The following is a 14,899-nucleotide window of genomic DNA, read 5'->3' as shown; positions in this document are numbered from 1 at the left end:
AAGTCACAATTGTGCCAAGAGCAGAAACACTGCGGAAGACTCTGAGAAGGACAAGAAACGCAGTCTAGCGCCGCACAGTTCTGAACAAAAGCATTGTGTTTTTAAATCTTCCCAAAGTAGGGAGCTGCGGTGAGGGTGCCTATTTTATGAGAAGAATGTCACTGGCCTAATGATGTACAAATCAAGTATCTTCTTTTACATTTTTTAAAGAAGGCATGGAGGTGTAAGTGTGGAGCAAAAAGGCTTGTGTTCAGATCTTTACTCACACATTTGACAGCACTTTTGACAAGCCCTCTGTCTGATCCTCAGTGTCTTCCCAAATATTACTATCTGGGATAATAGTATATTCTTCTGGGGTGTAACAAAGAAGAGGCACAATATGATTAAGCACTTAGCAGTCAGTCTGATACATAAGGGATGATCTATAAATGGAATGAGGTCGTAGCAGCTGCAGCAACATATCCAGCAGTAACAACAGCTATTGTCTGTCTACCTACCTGGACTTCAAAAAAAAACAAAAACAAAAAAACCTTGAAGTAGATAACAAAATATACTAACAAACTCCATAACTTTTTTTTTTAAAGATTTTATTTATTTATTTGACAGACACAGATCACAAGTAGGCAGAGAGGCAAGCAGAGAGAGAGAGAGAGAAAGCTGAGCAGAGAGCCCAACGTGGGGCTTGATCCTAAGACCCTGGGATCATGACCTGAGCTGAAGGCAGAGGCCTTAACCCACTGAGCCACCCAGATGCCCCTATAACCTTTTTAAAGTCTATTTACTGTTATGTTTAGAAAGTATCTAATTGTAATATCCTATATTAGTTTCCCTGGTTCTGATCAGTAACTTCCTTTTAAAACTCAACTGTGGGTTGCAGTAACCATGGCAGAGTTTATTTCCGTATTTCCTGAATATTCTAACCAATTAGAGTCAAGACAGATACAAACATTATTTATTTACAGCTCTCTTCATGATGTTCCAAAAGAGAGGACTAAAATTCTACATAAATGAAAAAAAATCCTTTATAGCATCAGTTGATTATAAACCTTTAGAAATGTCACAGATACATTTTAGCACATTTTAAAGTTTTCCTTTCCACCTTTTTCCCTGTCTGGAATTATGGATTTAAAAAATCCTTTCTCTAGTTGGATTGGCTGAGCGTTGGACTCTTGATTACAGCTCAGGTCATAATCTTGGGGTCCTGGGATTGAGCCCCTCATGGGGCTCTGCTCTCATCTTGGAATCTACTTGAGAGCCTCAGTCTCTGCCCTACCCCCTGCTCAAGTACATGTGACCCCCCCAAAATAAATAACTAAAATAAATCTTCTTAAAAAATCCTTTTTCTAAATTACACTTTAACAATCAGCCTTTCTTCACAATGCTTTAACTTCTCCTGTGTCTGTTAGCCATTTGTATGTCTTCTTTGAAGAAGTGTCTATTCATGTCTTCTGCCCATTGTTTGATGTGATTATCTGTTTTGTGTGTGTTGAGTTTGAGGAGTTCTTTATAGATCTTGGATATCAGCCCTTTGTCCGTACTGTCATTTGCAAATATCTTTTCCCATTCCCTGCGTTGCCTCTTTGTTTTGTTGACTGTTTCCTTTGTTGTGCAGAAACTTTTGATCTTGATAAAGTCCCAAAAGTTCACTTTCACTTTTGTTTCCTTTGCCTTTGGTGACAAGTCTCGAAAGAAGTTGCTGTGGCCAATGTCGAAGAGGTTACTGCCTATGTTTTCCTCCAGGATGTTGATAGATTCCTGCCTCACAGGCACATTAAAAAATGTTCATCATCATTAGCCATCATGGAGATTCAGATCAAAACCACAAGGAGATACCACCTTACAACAGTTAGAATGGCCAAAATCAAAAAGACAGTAAACAACAAGTGATGGAGAGGATGTGGAGAAAGGGGAACCCTCCTACACTGTTGGTGGGAATGCAAGCTGGTGCAGCCACTTTGGAAAACAGTGTGGAGATTCCTTAAGAAATTAAAAATAGAAATTATTTTTAATAATTATATATAATTATATATAATAAAATAATAAAATATTCCTTAGAAATTAAAAATAGGGTCATAAAAATATGACCCTGCAATTGCACTACTCGGTATTTACCCCAAAGATACAGATGTAGTGAAGAGAAGGGCCATCTGTACCCTCATGTTCACAGCAGCAATGGCCACAGTTGCCAAACTGTGGAAAGAACCAAGATGCCCTCCAACAAATGAATGGATAAAGAGGATAGGGTCCATATACACTATGGAGTATTATGCGTCCATCAGAAAGGATGAATACCCAACTTCTGTATCAACATGGACGGGACTGGAAATTATGCTGAGTGAAATAACTCAAGCAGAGAGAGTCAATTATCAAATGGTTTCACTCACTTGTGGTGCATAAGGAATAACCCAGAGGACACTGGGAGAAGAAGGAGAAGTGAGATAGGGGAAATCAGAGGGGGAGACAAGCCATGAGAGACTGTGGACTCTGAGAAGCAAACTGAGGGTTTTGGAGAGGGGAGGGCAGAAGTTGGGGGTTGGGTGAGCCCGGTGGTGGGTATTAAGGAGGGCACGTATTGCCTAGAGCACTGGGTGTGGTGCATAAACAATGAATTTTGGAACACTGAAAAAAATTAAATTAAATTAAAACAAACAAAACAATGCTTTGACTTCTCAGTATCAGCAACCTTAGTTAGCCACATGTCTTCTCAAACTCTAAAGTGTATTCATCATTTGACTCTGTTCCACTATCAAAATCTGGAAGAATAACACTCTCCTCTGACGAAAGACATCCATCCTTGCACCTTTCTCATTCTATTAAAAATAACAAACTGCTATTAGTTTTCATCCTTACCTCAGGCTCTCAATTCTAAAACCGTTCTTAGTTTATTCATCTGGAGTTTCCCTTGACCCCTTTCCCAGCCCAGATTTATGGCCTTTCTTTTCTATAACATATTCACTAACCCTAGAAAGCCAGACTCATTGTTTTGCATTATGTACACCTGCTAATCTTCTAATCAAGTAAACCTCAGTTGTTTGCTAGACCCATTCAGAATTCAGACTAAGTACTGCTAAAGAAAGCGATGTAATTGCCTTGACTAAAATATGACAAATTGTTAATTTTGCCAAGTTCCTTTTTATGGCTCTAGAATCTTTTTTACAGACCTCCTGCATATTCTTGGCTAGAGTCCCTAAGCTCTTGTCCCCATACCAATTCATCTCAACCTATAATCTTGCACTTGTACCTGAGAAGACTAAAGTCACCATTTCACATGCCCAAACTCCCTGTAAGCATGGAGTCTTATTACCACTGAATCTCCACCCTCCAGTACAGGGCTGAATAAATAAGGAATTCAGGTAACTAATAAACGGACTCAATTTCTTTCCTCTTCTAAGATGCAAGCATCTTCTTGTGCTAACACTGATGATGTCAATTCCTTAGAGCATTCTGATACGTGCTCCTGAAAATTACCATCCTCATCCTTACAGCTCCATTTCTTCTTGCTAGGGATTTCCACCCTGTTAAAAGTAAATATGCATTCGGGTTTTCTTTTTTCTGGCTTAAAAATACAATTCATTCAATAATATTACTCTCTGAGTAATATTTCAGTACCATGATTAGCATTAAATTAACTTCATTTACTTCTTGTCTTCATATCTTTAAGACCGCATATGACCTTAAACATGGGCAACGGGACTTCTTTCTGCTTCTGTTTAACTTTAATATACATATTTTTTCTCATATTTTTTCTCCATTAGTTAATGGGTTTTTCAACATCTTAACTGAAAACAAAAAATCAAACAAGTAATTTGAAAGAGTACAATGAAATCTGAATAACAGCTCCTTGCATCCAAAAACTAACAAATGATTTGTTACAGATACCCCCCCCCACACACACACACATTTGATGACAGGTAAGAACACATGGCACTTATCACTACATAACTGAGCTTGCATCTCCTAATATCATTTGTTATCTAGTGTATATATAAATTTTCCCAATTCTCCCAAGATTTGAGTCTGTTGGTTTTTTTTTTTTTTAAAGATTTTATTTATTTGACAGAGAGAAATCACAAGTAGGCAGAGAGGCAGGCAGAGAGAGATGGGGGAGGAAGCAGGCTCCCTGCAGAGCAGAGAGCTTGATGCAGGGCTCCATCCCAGGACCCTGGGATCATGACCTGAGCGGAAGGCCGAGGCTTTAACCCACTGAGCCACCCAGGCACCCCTTGAGTCTGTTTTTTTAATAGGATCAAATACAGTTTCCAGTATTGCATTTGTTTGTCTTTTACTCTCTTCTAATCTATAGAATTCTCCCTACCGTGGTGTGACTTTTGAAGAAACCAGGCCACATATCTGGTATGTTGAATGCAGAACACTAAACCTCGGAAATTGCCTCTTTCCTCATGGTTTAGTTTAACCTGTTCCTCTTTCTTGTATTTTTCTGTAAACTAAAAGTTTATTAGGCTCAGCTTAAACATTCTAGCAACAATATTTCAGAAATGGTGCCGGACAGAGACTTGACATTGCATCCATCAGGAGGCTCAGGGCATCAAGTTGTCTATTTTAAAAGATAACTTCTAGAAGTAATTAGGAAGTAATATCTGAGCACCATGAGAATATGTTATTGCCCAAAATACTTTTAACTAATGAGTTTGCACCTGTTGATGATTCTTGACTGAATTATTTATTTCATTGGGAGTTATAAACAGTAATTTTCTAATTCTAGCATTTCTTACATAAATTAATTCTCATCATTTTGTAAAGAACTGGTCCCTCATCAACTAGAGAAGAGTTCTTCCTTAAAAAAAAACAGGCTAACCATTTCCTTCAATTTAATTATTGTCAGAATTGTTTCCTGTTTTTTGGGGGGGTTGAGTTTCATTATGGACTAATGGATTTTGCTTCATTCAGTGTTTTATAAATTGTTACAGTCACTCTTGTTGGAGGAGGTTACTGAGAAGATGTGACAGTTGGTTGATCCTCAAGCTGGATCCAGGGAATCAGATGTTCCTCACCTCCCCCTCTGTCCTTGAAATGTACATTCCCCCACTATTCCCACACTAGGAGCCACTTCAAGTACACAGTCTTAAGAGAATAATGTGCTGTTGAGCCCATCTGGACTGCATACGTGACCAAACCCCACCAAAGTCTATATAAACGTTAAAGATTCTGGTGGATAAATGCAAAGATCTACTTGTCTTGTGATAATCCTATGCAAATTTCCTTGCTTATTAAAACTTCCACCTACAACCTAGACTGATACGCCTCTTGCTTTAGTTTCTCATTACCTTCTGAGTATGGGAGTCAGTTCCAAATTTCACCCAAGAAAATGCTGAGGTTGTAAGCCAACAACACTTGATGTTCAAATTTATCTGAATTTGGCAACTGGAAAGCCCTTCAAGCTGACTCTCATTTATAGTTATGATTTACAAATTAAGTTAATATAATCTTACTTATCTTTGGATATGTCCTTACTTTCAGGCACAATGAGATATCCCAGGCTCATCTTGTGCTTTTTCTACCTAGACTTAAAATCAGCCAATTCTCTAAAAAGCTCTGATCCCCTTGAGTAGGAAATGGTATTTAGAAACCACAATTTGTGAACTATATGTGCTCACTGCAGCTAGAGAGACACTGTTCAGAAGACTTTTCAGGAGACAGAGCTAATAAATGTATTTATTTTTAAAGGCTTTATAGTATATTTTAGTATATGATAGATTAGCTCCTTCTTTGCTCTTCTTTTTTGGAGTTGTCCTGGTTATCCTTGCATTTTTATTTTTCTATATAAAATTCAGAATCAACTTACCTAGTTCCAGGAAAACTTTTTAAGGTCTGTCTATGGAGATCAGGTTACATGCATACGTGCGCGCGTGCGCACACACACACACACACACACAGGTACACACATACAATAATAATATGTGACACATACAGTCTTAGGGACTGACCTCTTTACAATGCTGCCACATCATATCCAGAATTTTTCACTGGTTTAAGTTCATTCAGTTTCTTCTTAAAATTAGTGGATTTTGATACAGATTCCATCCACCATTCCCACACTAGAATTCCACCCACCATTCCCACACTTCTCCTCAAGCCTCACCTTCCTGTAAGCCTATGCAACACTAGCCCTGATAAACAGCACTTTTTCTTTACACACACACATTTTTTTAACCTTCAGTGGGTATTCTCTTCTTCCTCTTTTTCTGCTTTAACCACATCCCTTCACATCCAATCATAAAAATCCAAGTGTTTCCCCAATTTTTGCCTTTGGGTAAGTTATTTCCTCCTAAAGTTTTAGCATAAATAAAATAAATAAAAATAAGTTTGTAATATCTCTATCTTTCAGTGTGTTTTCCAGCTTTAGAGCTTAATTTCATTGCACATTGGTCATTTTATCCAGGAATTAATGTGGATGCTTCAAATCAGTGTTATATCCAAAGCTGAACCATTCTACCACCAAGTCAGGTTCTTCTCTAAATATTTTTGTTTTCTGGCTTTGTTTTATACCACTAAGTTTTGTGGGTTTTTTCCTATTCTTTCTTTCTTCCTGTTTTTCTTTCTTTTCTTCTCCTTCTTGCTCTCTTTCTCTTTTTCTTTCTTCCTTTCTTCCTTTTAAAGAAAGAGAGAGAGAGAGCTGGAGGAAGAGGGGCAGAGGGAGATGGAAAGAGGGAATCTTAAGCAGGTTCTATGTCCAACATGGAGCCCAACTTGGGTCTCAATCTCAGGAACCTAAGATCACAACCTGAGCCAAATTCAGGAGCCAGATGTTTAACCAACTGAGCAACCTAGAGACCCTTATACCATTCATTCTCAAGTTATCCAGATTCCAAACACAAAGGCAGCTCTTAAGGGACCCTCTGTCTTGGCCTTCAAATCCACTGCAGATTTACCATTATCTTTGCAATCCATTTCATCATGTTCATTCACACTGCCTCCATGGTAGTATATGTTTCCCATTCTTTATTGAAAAATATTCACTTTTTCAAGTTCTAAGGAAACTATTTAATAATGGAAGAATTTTTCACACATCTGAAGAAGCAATTAAAAACAGTACCCTAAAATAACATCTTACAGTTATATGTGTTTTATGTTATTAACAAATGGCTAATATGAGCTTGAAAAATTGTCACATCCAAATATGTGTAACAGTGAATTCTGAGGCGGAGATGATGTTGATAGTGAGATGCTGGTAGACAGAAGAGACACCTATATTTATAGACTTGCTGTGTTATGAAAATTGGTGGTTCTGTTTTCCTTGTGCAGAAGACTAATTTTTCACTTCACACTCAAAAGCCTCAAGTACAGATTACATTTTGTACTTAGTAAGTAAACATTTGTTAAGTGTTTCTCTCAGGTCATCTATAAAGCCACGTGTAGACATTGAACAATCTAATTTTGTCTTGACCACAGAGTACCAGTGGCTCCTGACAAATTTCCACGATTTGGTTCTCTGAAGAAAATCCTATAGTCATGGAAAGATTTGTGATGCTGTGGTTACTTAAAGGTCTTTTCACCTTTCCTTTCCTTTTCAGCTTTCCTTTCCTTTCAGGACCAGTAAACGTCTCTGTGTAAATGGTGCCATTTTCTATTTTTTCTGACCATACCACTCCCCACTAAGTGTGGCTACAGTAGTTTTAAATTATGTACCAAGAATAAAGATGCAGCTGTTGTTTTAGATTAGCTAAAACAAAACAAACAAATTCCTCCCCACAAATGTAAGATCCCTGTACAGAAGGAGGGACATAAGATATCAATTCAGACATTCCTGTCACTCTTCTCCCTTTACTACCTGTGGACTTTTAAGCAAGTTACATGTCTAAGTCTCAGTTTCCTCAAAAATATAAAATAATCATTTTACCTACTCATGGAAGAACAAATGGAACTACATTCACTTGACAGATCAATAAATGTTAGTCTTACTTTTCTGTCCCACTCATTTTGATTAAAAAGAACATAGCCCTTGCCACTCCAATCTGGTAACAATTTCCAAACTGACTCAAAATATGTTGTACCTTTTACAATTTAGCATATAACTATCAAGATGTGTATCTATACACAAGGATTCTGTATGAATACAATTAATTTCCACTCTTAAAATTTAAACAAAATGTTCAACTATATTATTCTAAGCAAAATATAGAGAGAAATTGATGAGTTAGATGTAATTTTATAAAAAATATTTATGCAAATAAGCTCTCTATTTTTTTCTTTATTATGAGGGTGTTTAATGATGAATTCCATTGCATCCTTTAGAAAAGCACGACAGGGTTCCCATATTCTCCACTATAATTCTCTTGACTTAAGATTTATACATGACCCAAGGAATAAATCTTACAGCCTTGACCCCTGCTGAAGAGTCTCCAAGGACAGTCGAGAACAGTTTTATCCTAAACACTAACTAATTCTCCCACTCCTTTCCCTGCAGCTTAGAATGGATAGAAAATGAAATCGACACCTCTATATTCTCCAGGTTTCAGCCCCAGAAAAGAGCCAGATAATGCGAAACAAACAAAAAAAGTTACAAAAACACAAAACCAATTGCCCACAATGTAAGTTAACTATTTAACAGAACTCTAACAAAACAAAGACCAACGACAAAATAATGTCCCAATATTTTCTTGAAAGACTAAAAGCTATTAAGAATAAAGTAAAACTAGTGGAAGCTGGCAATGGCTGGGTTAGATATATCTCTCCCACAGGTCAAAATTCAATAATAAAAATAAGAGTGATAACAAATATTATATTTAGATACCACTTGCTAAATGTTTAACTAGCTTTTTGTATATACCTCAGTTTTATTTAATAATTATTGTTCTCAAAATCATGGTGTAGTGAAACTAATTGTCCTTATCATCAATAATGTGCAAGTTTATGTTGCCCCTGCTAATTACTAAAGAGAAATTTATTAAATTAAAAATCATATTAAATTATGAAAATGGGATTTTAAAGGCACCCATGCAAGTCACTAGAAGTAGAAAATAATAATAATATGAAAAATAAGAAAATAATAATACCTTCACATCAGTGAAGAATTTTTTAAATTAGTTTTTAATTACATTCCAGAGCTCCATAAACAAATTTCAGGAATAAAATTCATCATTATTGCAGTTTTTTAATGCACAAAATAGAATTTTCTTAATGGCAATGTGATAGAAGAAGTGAAGAAATTACTATTTTTTAAAATCACAGAAAACATATAAAAATAAGAGTTTTCGAAAGTGAGAGCAAATAAATTGAAATAACATAATTTCTTCCATTTCCTTTGTTTCATGCAAACGGTTCTAAATATCTGCTTCTATTTCCAGTGTAGAGCTTTGCCTGATTTGGTGCACTGTTATGAATAGTTGCTTGCAATACCAGTAAAGAGTGAACAAAGCATGACCATATTCTTACTCAAGGGTAATGCTTTCAGGAAGGTAACAGATGTCAGAGCTTTTCCACACACTTCGTATTAGTTCATTTAAAAAGTGATTATTTTACCTAAGAAATAGTTATTCATATAGCACATGATTCTTTTAGCTAGGAAAATACAATATTTTGGCATATGATATGTATGTGCATTATTTTTCTATGCCATTATTTTTTATTCTAAAGGCATCATTTGTTTGCCTAAATACAGCATCTCTTTGAAAAAGTAGACTTTCATAAAAATTAGAGAAAATAAACAAAATAAATAAATAAACAAAAATATATATTTTTTTAAAAAGACAGTATCTCTTTCATGGTTAATATAAAGAGTGCCTTTATTAATTATGTATTTGAAACTTCCTCCCTCATACATAACCTACTTCATGCAAACTAAGAAAAAAAATCAGTGTGCTACTTGCTTGCTTTTAATCATGTAAGGGTAAATATAAGGAAAAAAATAATGTTTATTGTGAATGATGAAAATTTCATTCAAAATAGTTTGGACAAACCACACACTCAAGACAGGATTCCAGCTAGGGGTTTCTTTCTCTATAATGTTCAAGACTGGATCAGAAACTGTAAAATTAATTCAGTAATCCAGGATTTTTCAATATACCCAAATGTTGGCATCCCACAGAAAAGTTCTAGGAAATTTAACAGCTGTTTTAATTTTGTGATGATTTCTTTGCCGAAATTTAAATGAAACTCTCAAAGTCAGCTAATGGTCCAATAACCAATTTAATTTATGTGTCTTCTTACTCTCACCCATCACCTCTACCTCCCAGACCCTTTCTCCCTGCAGGTGAAAATAATTTGCATGATTAAACTGATCCGAGTGGGGGGCGGGGGAGGGTTTGCCTACTAAATGAAACAACAATATTATTTTTCCATAAGAAACCAGTAGGCGGTGCTAATCTAGGATACTGCATGCAAAGATTTTAAACCAAAACACATAGACTAGGTGACTAGGTTAAAGAGTTGTAGAATTGCCAGTATGATTCCTCAAGAAGGAAATTTCAAAAACTTGCATGTAATAGAATTTAACTTGGGTATGAAATACAATGGTTTTATGATTATTAAATGAAAACCTCACATGACTTAAAGATTGTTAGTACGATCTTTAGTTACAGAATTCAGAGCACAGCAACATATTTGTTCCCACATTAAAATCCTATGAACATCTTCATCTGCCCCATTATAGTTTCAATCTCATTTGGAAACATCATAGGGTGCATACAGATCAAGCCTGCTCCAATATTAAGGCCCAATTACCCCCACCTTAGGGCAGCAACTAACATGAAAATTCTGCTTTGATTACTCAAGTTTTTTTTTTTTTTCTACTTACTCTATTTCTCTCTTTCAAAAGAACTTAATGATTTACAATATATATAACCTGCTAAGAAATATTCATTTCATGCAAGTGAATTCACGCATTCACTTGCCTTTTTAAACAAATGAATGCTTCTATTTATATACATTATAGCAGAATTGATTAAAAAGTGGCTTTTTAAATGCTTTTGCTAGCTCTTAAACCACATGAAAGACGATATTTCAGTTATGTACTCTACACACACACAAATCAAAATTTAAAGGTTAGTGACATGATATTTGTGCCAAATCTTAGAACTATATACCCTTCATGATGTCAAGTCTAGTAGTCCACACATAAGACATGAGCTGTCTTCCTTATATAAATGCAACAGGACTTTCTTAACAGAGAAAAGCTACCCAGAGTACAAAAATAACTCAATTGCAAACTTCCAAAGATACTGAGAATGCACTGTGAATTTTTTAAAAAGCTTTCTAGACATTGAAATAAATTTTAATCTTCTACAGACAAATGATCACTTGTACTCCTAATTCTTTCACCACAAAGAGTAAATAAATATGGGCATAAAACTTTTCATTCCAGCAGCTGAGGTGAGAGACTTAGAGAAACATTTGTTTTAAAAGCCATAGTGTAAGTAATTAACCCATTTATTATGGGCCCTTTTGTATGCTGAAATTTGTTTTGTCTATAGATACCCTATACGAAAACTTAATTTCAGAAGTATTTGCTTTATATTTACTTTAACAGAATTCAAATTATATACATACGACAAATTTAAGGCTGAACTTTTCATTTAAAAAAAAATCAAAGCCTCAAAATCAAATCATTTAAATAATAGTTACCCTCCAGATTTCAAGATTTAAAGTATGACAAGAAATTTGTTTGGACAGCAAGTTTTCCAGCAGATTCTGTCACTATGTTTAAGTACAGAAAGGCTTTTCATTACCAACTGGTACATCTCCAAAAAGCAGTGCTAGATGATACTGGGAATATGTAACAGGACAATCATAAAACATCCTAAACTCCACAGAACACCGTCAACACAGTACTGTAGTGTTACCAATACACCGGAATCAATCACACCATAACCAACCCCTTGCCCTGTGCTCAGTTCTCAGGGGGAAACCTCTGGAACCACTATCAGGTGGTTAAAAATGGGGGGAAAAACACTGTCCCTTTAAAACTTAAATAAAAGGCTATTTTGTACCTTAGGGGTGTAGTCTCATTAATGCAAACTAACAGTTACGTTCTCAATATTAAACCCAACTGACCACCACAGAAACTATTTCCCCAACCCCTGGAAGACGCCAGCGAGCACTTAACACCAAAGCAACACAACAGGGAAAGAAAAGATCCAAAGACAACACCACTAAGAAAGCAAAACCCTTCGGAACACGCAAAACGGGCCGGGAAAGACCTACTGCGTTGTTTACTCGAGGCAAAGAGGAGGAGCAGGAGTTGAGCGTGCGGGGGCTGGTGCCATCCTCGGGGATCTGGAACTGTCTCGAGCTCCCTGCCCGCGTGGCCGGCAGCCAGCCCCTTCGGAAGGTGCTGCCTCTGCCGCTTCTCCCCACGCCTCCCCGGCGCTCCGAGGGGCCGCCCCAGCTGACCCGCACCGCGTCCTCGGCCCTCGCCCCTCCTGCTCTGCAAGTGGCCCTCGGAGAACTTACAGGGCCCGCGTCCCCAGCCGGCGCCGCCAGCGGCGCAGACACCGCCCGCCGCGGAGATGACCTGGGCGCAGCCTGGGGAGGGACTGTATTTTGCGCACATCCAAAAACGATCCCGAAGCAGGGAATGGACTTTGGCTTTCCCTAGCTCCCGGCACGGCTTTCCCCACGGCGGGCTCGGACACTGCCCGGAGACGCGCGCGCGCACATACACACGCGCACACACACTCACATACACACACACACGCACAGACACACACAGCTTTCTTTGCCAGGACCAGTGTTGCCATTGCAAACCCGGGAAACGCCTCCAAGGGGACCAAGTACCTGCTCTCTGCGAGCTGCTCAGCTGTTCACTTCATCCTCCGTTGACAAGGAAACCAAACCGCACTTCATTTTTTTTTTTTCCAGAAAAACCTTCCACTGCCATCATTTGAAAATTGATTTACGGGGAGGGGATGGGGAGGAAGAAGGGATAATATATAGATATCAGGATATCTATCATAAAATTATCTCGGTTTTTTAAAAAATTCAAATGTGCAAAAGTCACAGTTAATATAAAGGAGGAAAAAAGTATTTTGCTTAAAAATTATCCCAGTAACCAGCTGCAAGAAAAGTTTCATGTTATCAATGGGTGTCAAAAACAGGAGGGAAAAAAACGAAATTGTTCTCACCGGCTTCCAAAAACGGCACAAAAATTAGAAAATTAATTTTTTTTTTTTTTGCTCATTGGTTTGCACCAGTATTGCAAAACCACAAACTTGTAAACACTGCCGTAAAATCCCACCTATACAAAAATCTTATCAGAAAAAAAGAGTATGCAAAAAAAAAGAGTTAGAAACATGCTTTTTATTTTTACAAAGGAAAAAAAAATAGGCACCATACTTCACATCGCTTTTTCCATAAAACCAGTTGCATATTTTGCTGGACTTGGGAGTCGCTCCCAGCGGGCACAGTCGCCGCGGACTCCCAGACACAGCGCCTTGTCTACAGAACCATCGCATGCTAGAAAAACTTGGATTCAGGAAAAGGCTCAAAACCATGCTCCTCCAGCTTTCCCAAATATAAACAATAATCAAAGAAGTGGAAAAAAAAAAAAGAAGAAGAAAAACAAAAACAAAAAAACAAAAAAAAAGGACAAAAAAAAAAAGAATAGGACAAGAATGTCACTGAGAAGGTACTCACCGAGCGGGAGTAAAATGTTGGAATAAAAATGAGATTTAGTATAAAATACAGTATGGCGGTGGAAGAAGGAATGAAGCGCGTTTTTTTCTCTCAGTCTCTGCCTCAGGCACTGACACGTGACTCGGAGCCAGGCTGACTTGCAGGCAGCCGGGAAGGACCGAGGCTGCGAGGGGGGAAGCCCCACGGAGCCCAACTCCGGCGGCGAGGCGGCGGCGGCGGCGGCGACGGGGAGTCCGGCGCTTGGGAGCGGCAGCCGCGGTAGCGGCAACGGCAGCTCCCGGCGAGGCTGCCTCCGCTGTGAGCCCAGACGAGCAGGTGCCCCTCACGCTGAGGCTGAGCACACGCACACGCACACGCAAGACAGGCAGGGCGCCGGCGAGAGGGGGAGCGGAGCGGGGTTGGGCCGGAGGCGCGCAGCTGCCGCTGCCTCTGCCGCCGCTGCCGCTATTACTGCTGCTGTTGCTGCTGCTGCTGTTGCTGCTGCGGCCGCTGCCGCCGCTGCCCCCACCGCCGCCGCCGCCGGCTCCGGTGGGGAGCGCGTGTTCTGGGGCAGTTCTGGGCGTGCTGATCAAACGCCTTAGAGGAGGTGAACAACTTGCTGCTCACCTCAAAGTTGCTGTTGCTTGCCACTTGTTTATGCATTCATTTTTTTTTTTTTAATCTTAAGGTAGTTACCTGGGGAGAGATCCCACCCCTTTCTCTCCCGAAGTTTCACTATTAAATCCCTATTCAACTCATTCATTTTTTTTTCCCTCCCCGATTTCCCATTTCTCATCCCTCCTAAGCTGCCTTTGCCTCTGCTGTTCCCTTCCCCTAGATCTGCGCTTCCCCCTTGGGGTTCTCGGGGGACCTGGCGCAGCTCGATACAGGGGGGCGTTGTCTCAGGCGAAGCCACGGTCAGTCTTTATTGCCATCAGAACGCGCAGCGTCCCTTCTGCAGCCGCCAAAGAATGTTTGCACTTTGAAATGCAAAACAGAATCTCTCATTTAGGAAACCGCGTTCCGGGTTTCTTTTTTGCGGGTTGCGGAGCAATGGGTGGGGGCATGGGTGTCGTTAATTTATTCATTCGTGGACCGAGCATTGTTTGTTTTGTCTGCGTGGGCGCGCGTGCTTCCAAGCCCGTCTGGAAGGCTTCGCGGGTCCGTTCTCCATGGCAGAGGCTCCTGCCTGACTCTTGCTCAAGTTGTGGGCTGGGGCTGGAAGTCAAAGGAGAGGTTCAAGGCAAACAAGTGAGTCCATTGTGCAAGTGCTCTCTGGGAGGGAGTGAGCACTTGGCGGTCGAGAGGGGGAGACGTGCACCGGGAGAGA

At 39.1% G+C, this 14,899-nt stretch overlaps 1 protein-coding gene across 1 annotated transcript in view; it reads right to left on the bottom strand.

The window, feature by feature from the left end:
* RALYL (RALY RNA binding protein like) overlaps positions 1–12,726 on the bottom strand; it is a 691,528-nt gene extending 678,802 nt beyond the window's left edge. Inside the window, 2 exon segments of the mRNA XM_032316060.1 lie at positions 12,160–12,611; positions 12,613–12,726. Of these exon segments, the coding sequence (XP_032171951.1) occupies positions 12,160–12,611; positions 12,613–12,695 (535 nt within the window). The 5' untranslated portion in view covers positions 12,696–12,726.
* Between the last annotated feature and the right edge of the window lie 2,173 nt (positions 12,727–14,899).

The sequence above is a fragment of the Mustela erminea genome, chromosome 16, assembly GCF_009829155.1.
Source record: "Mustela erminea isolate mMusErm1 chromosome 16, mMusErm1.Pri, whole genome shotgun sequence".
NCBI classification, from domain to species: Eukaryota; Metazoa; Chordata; class Mammalia; order Carnivora; family Mustelidae; genus Mustela; species Mustela erminea.
This window is presented reverse-complemented; position numbering and strand designations above follow the sequence as displayed.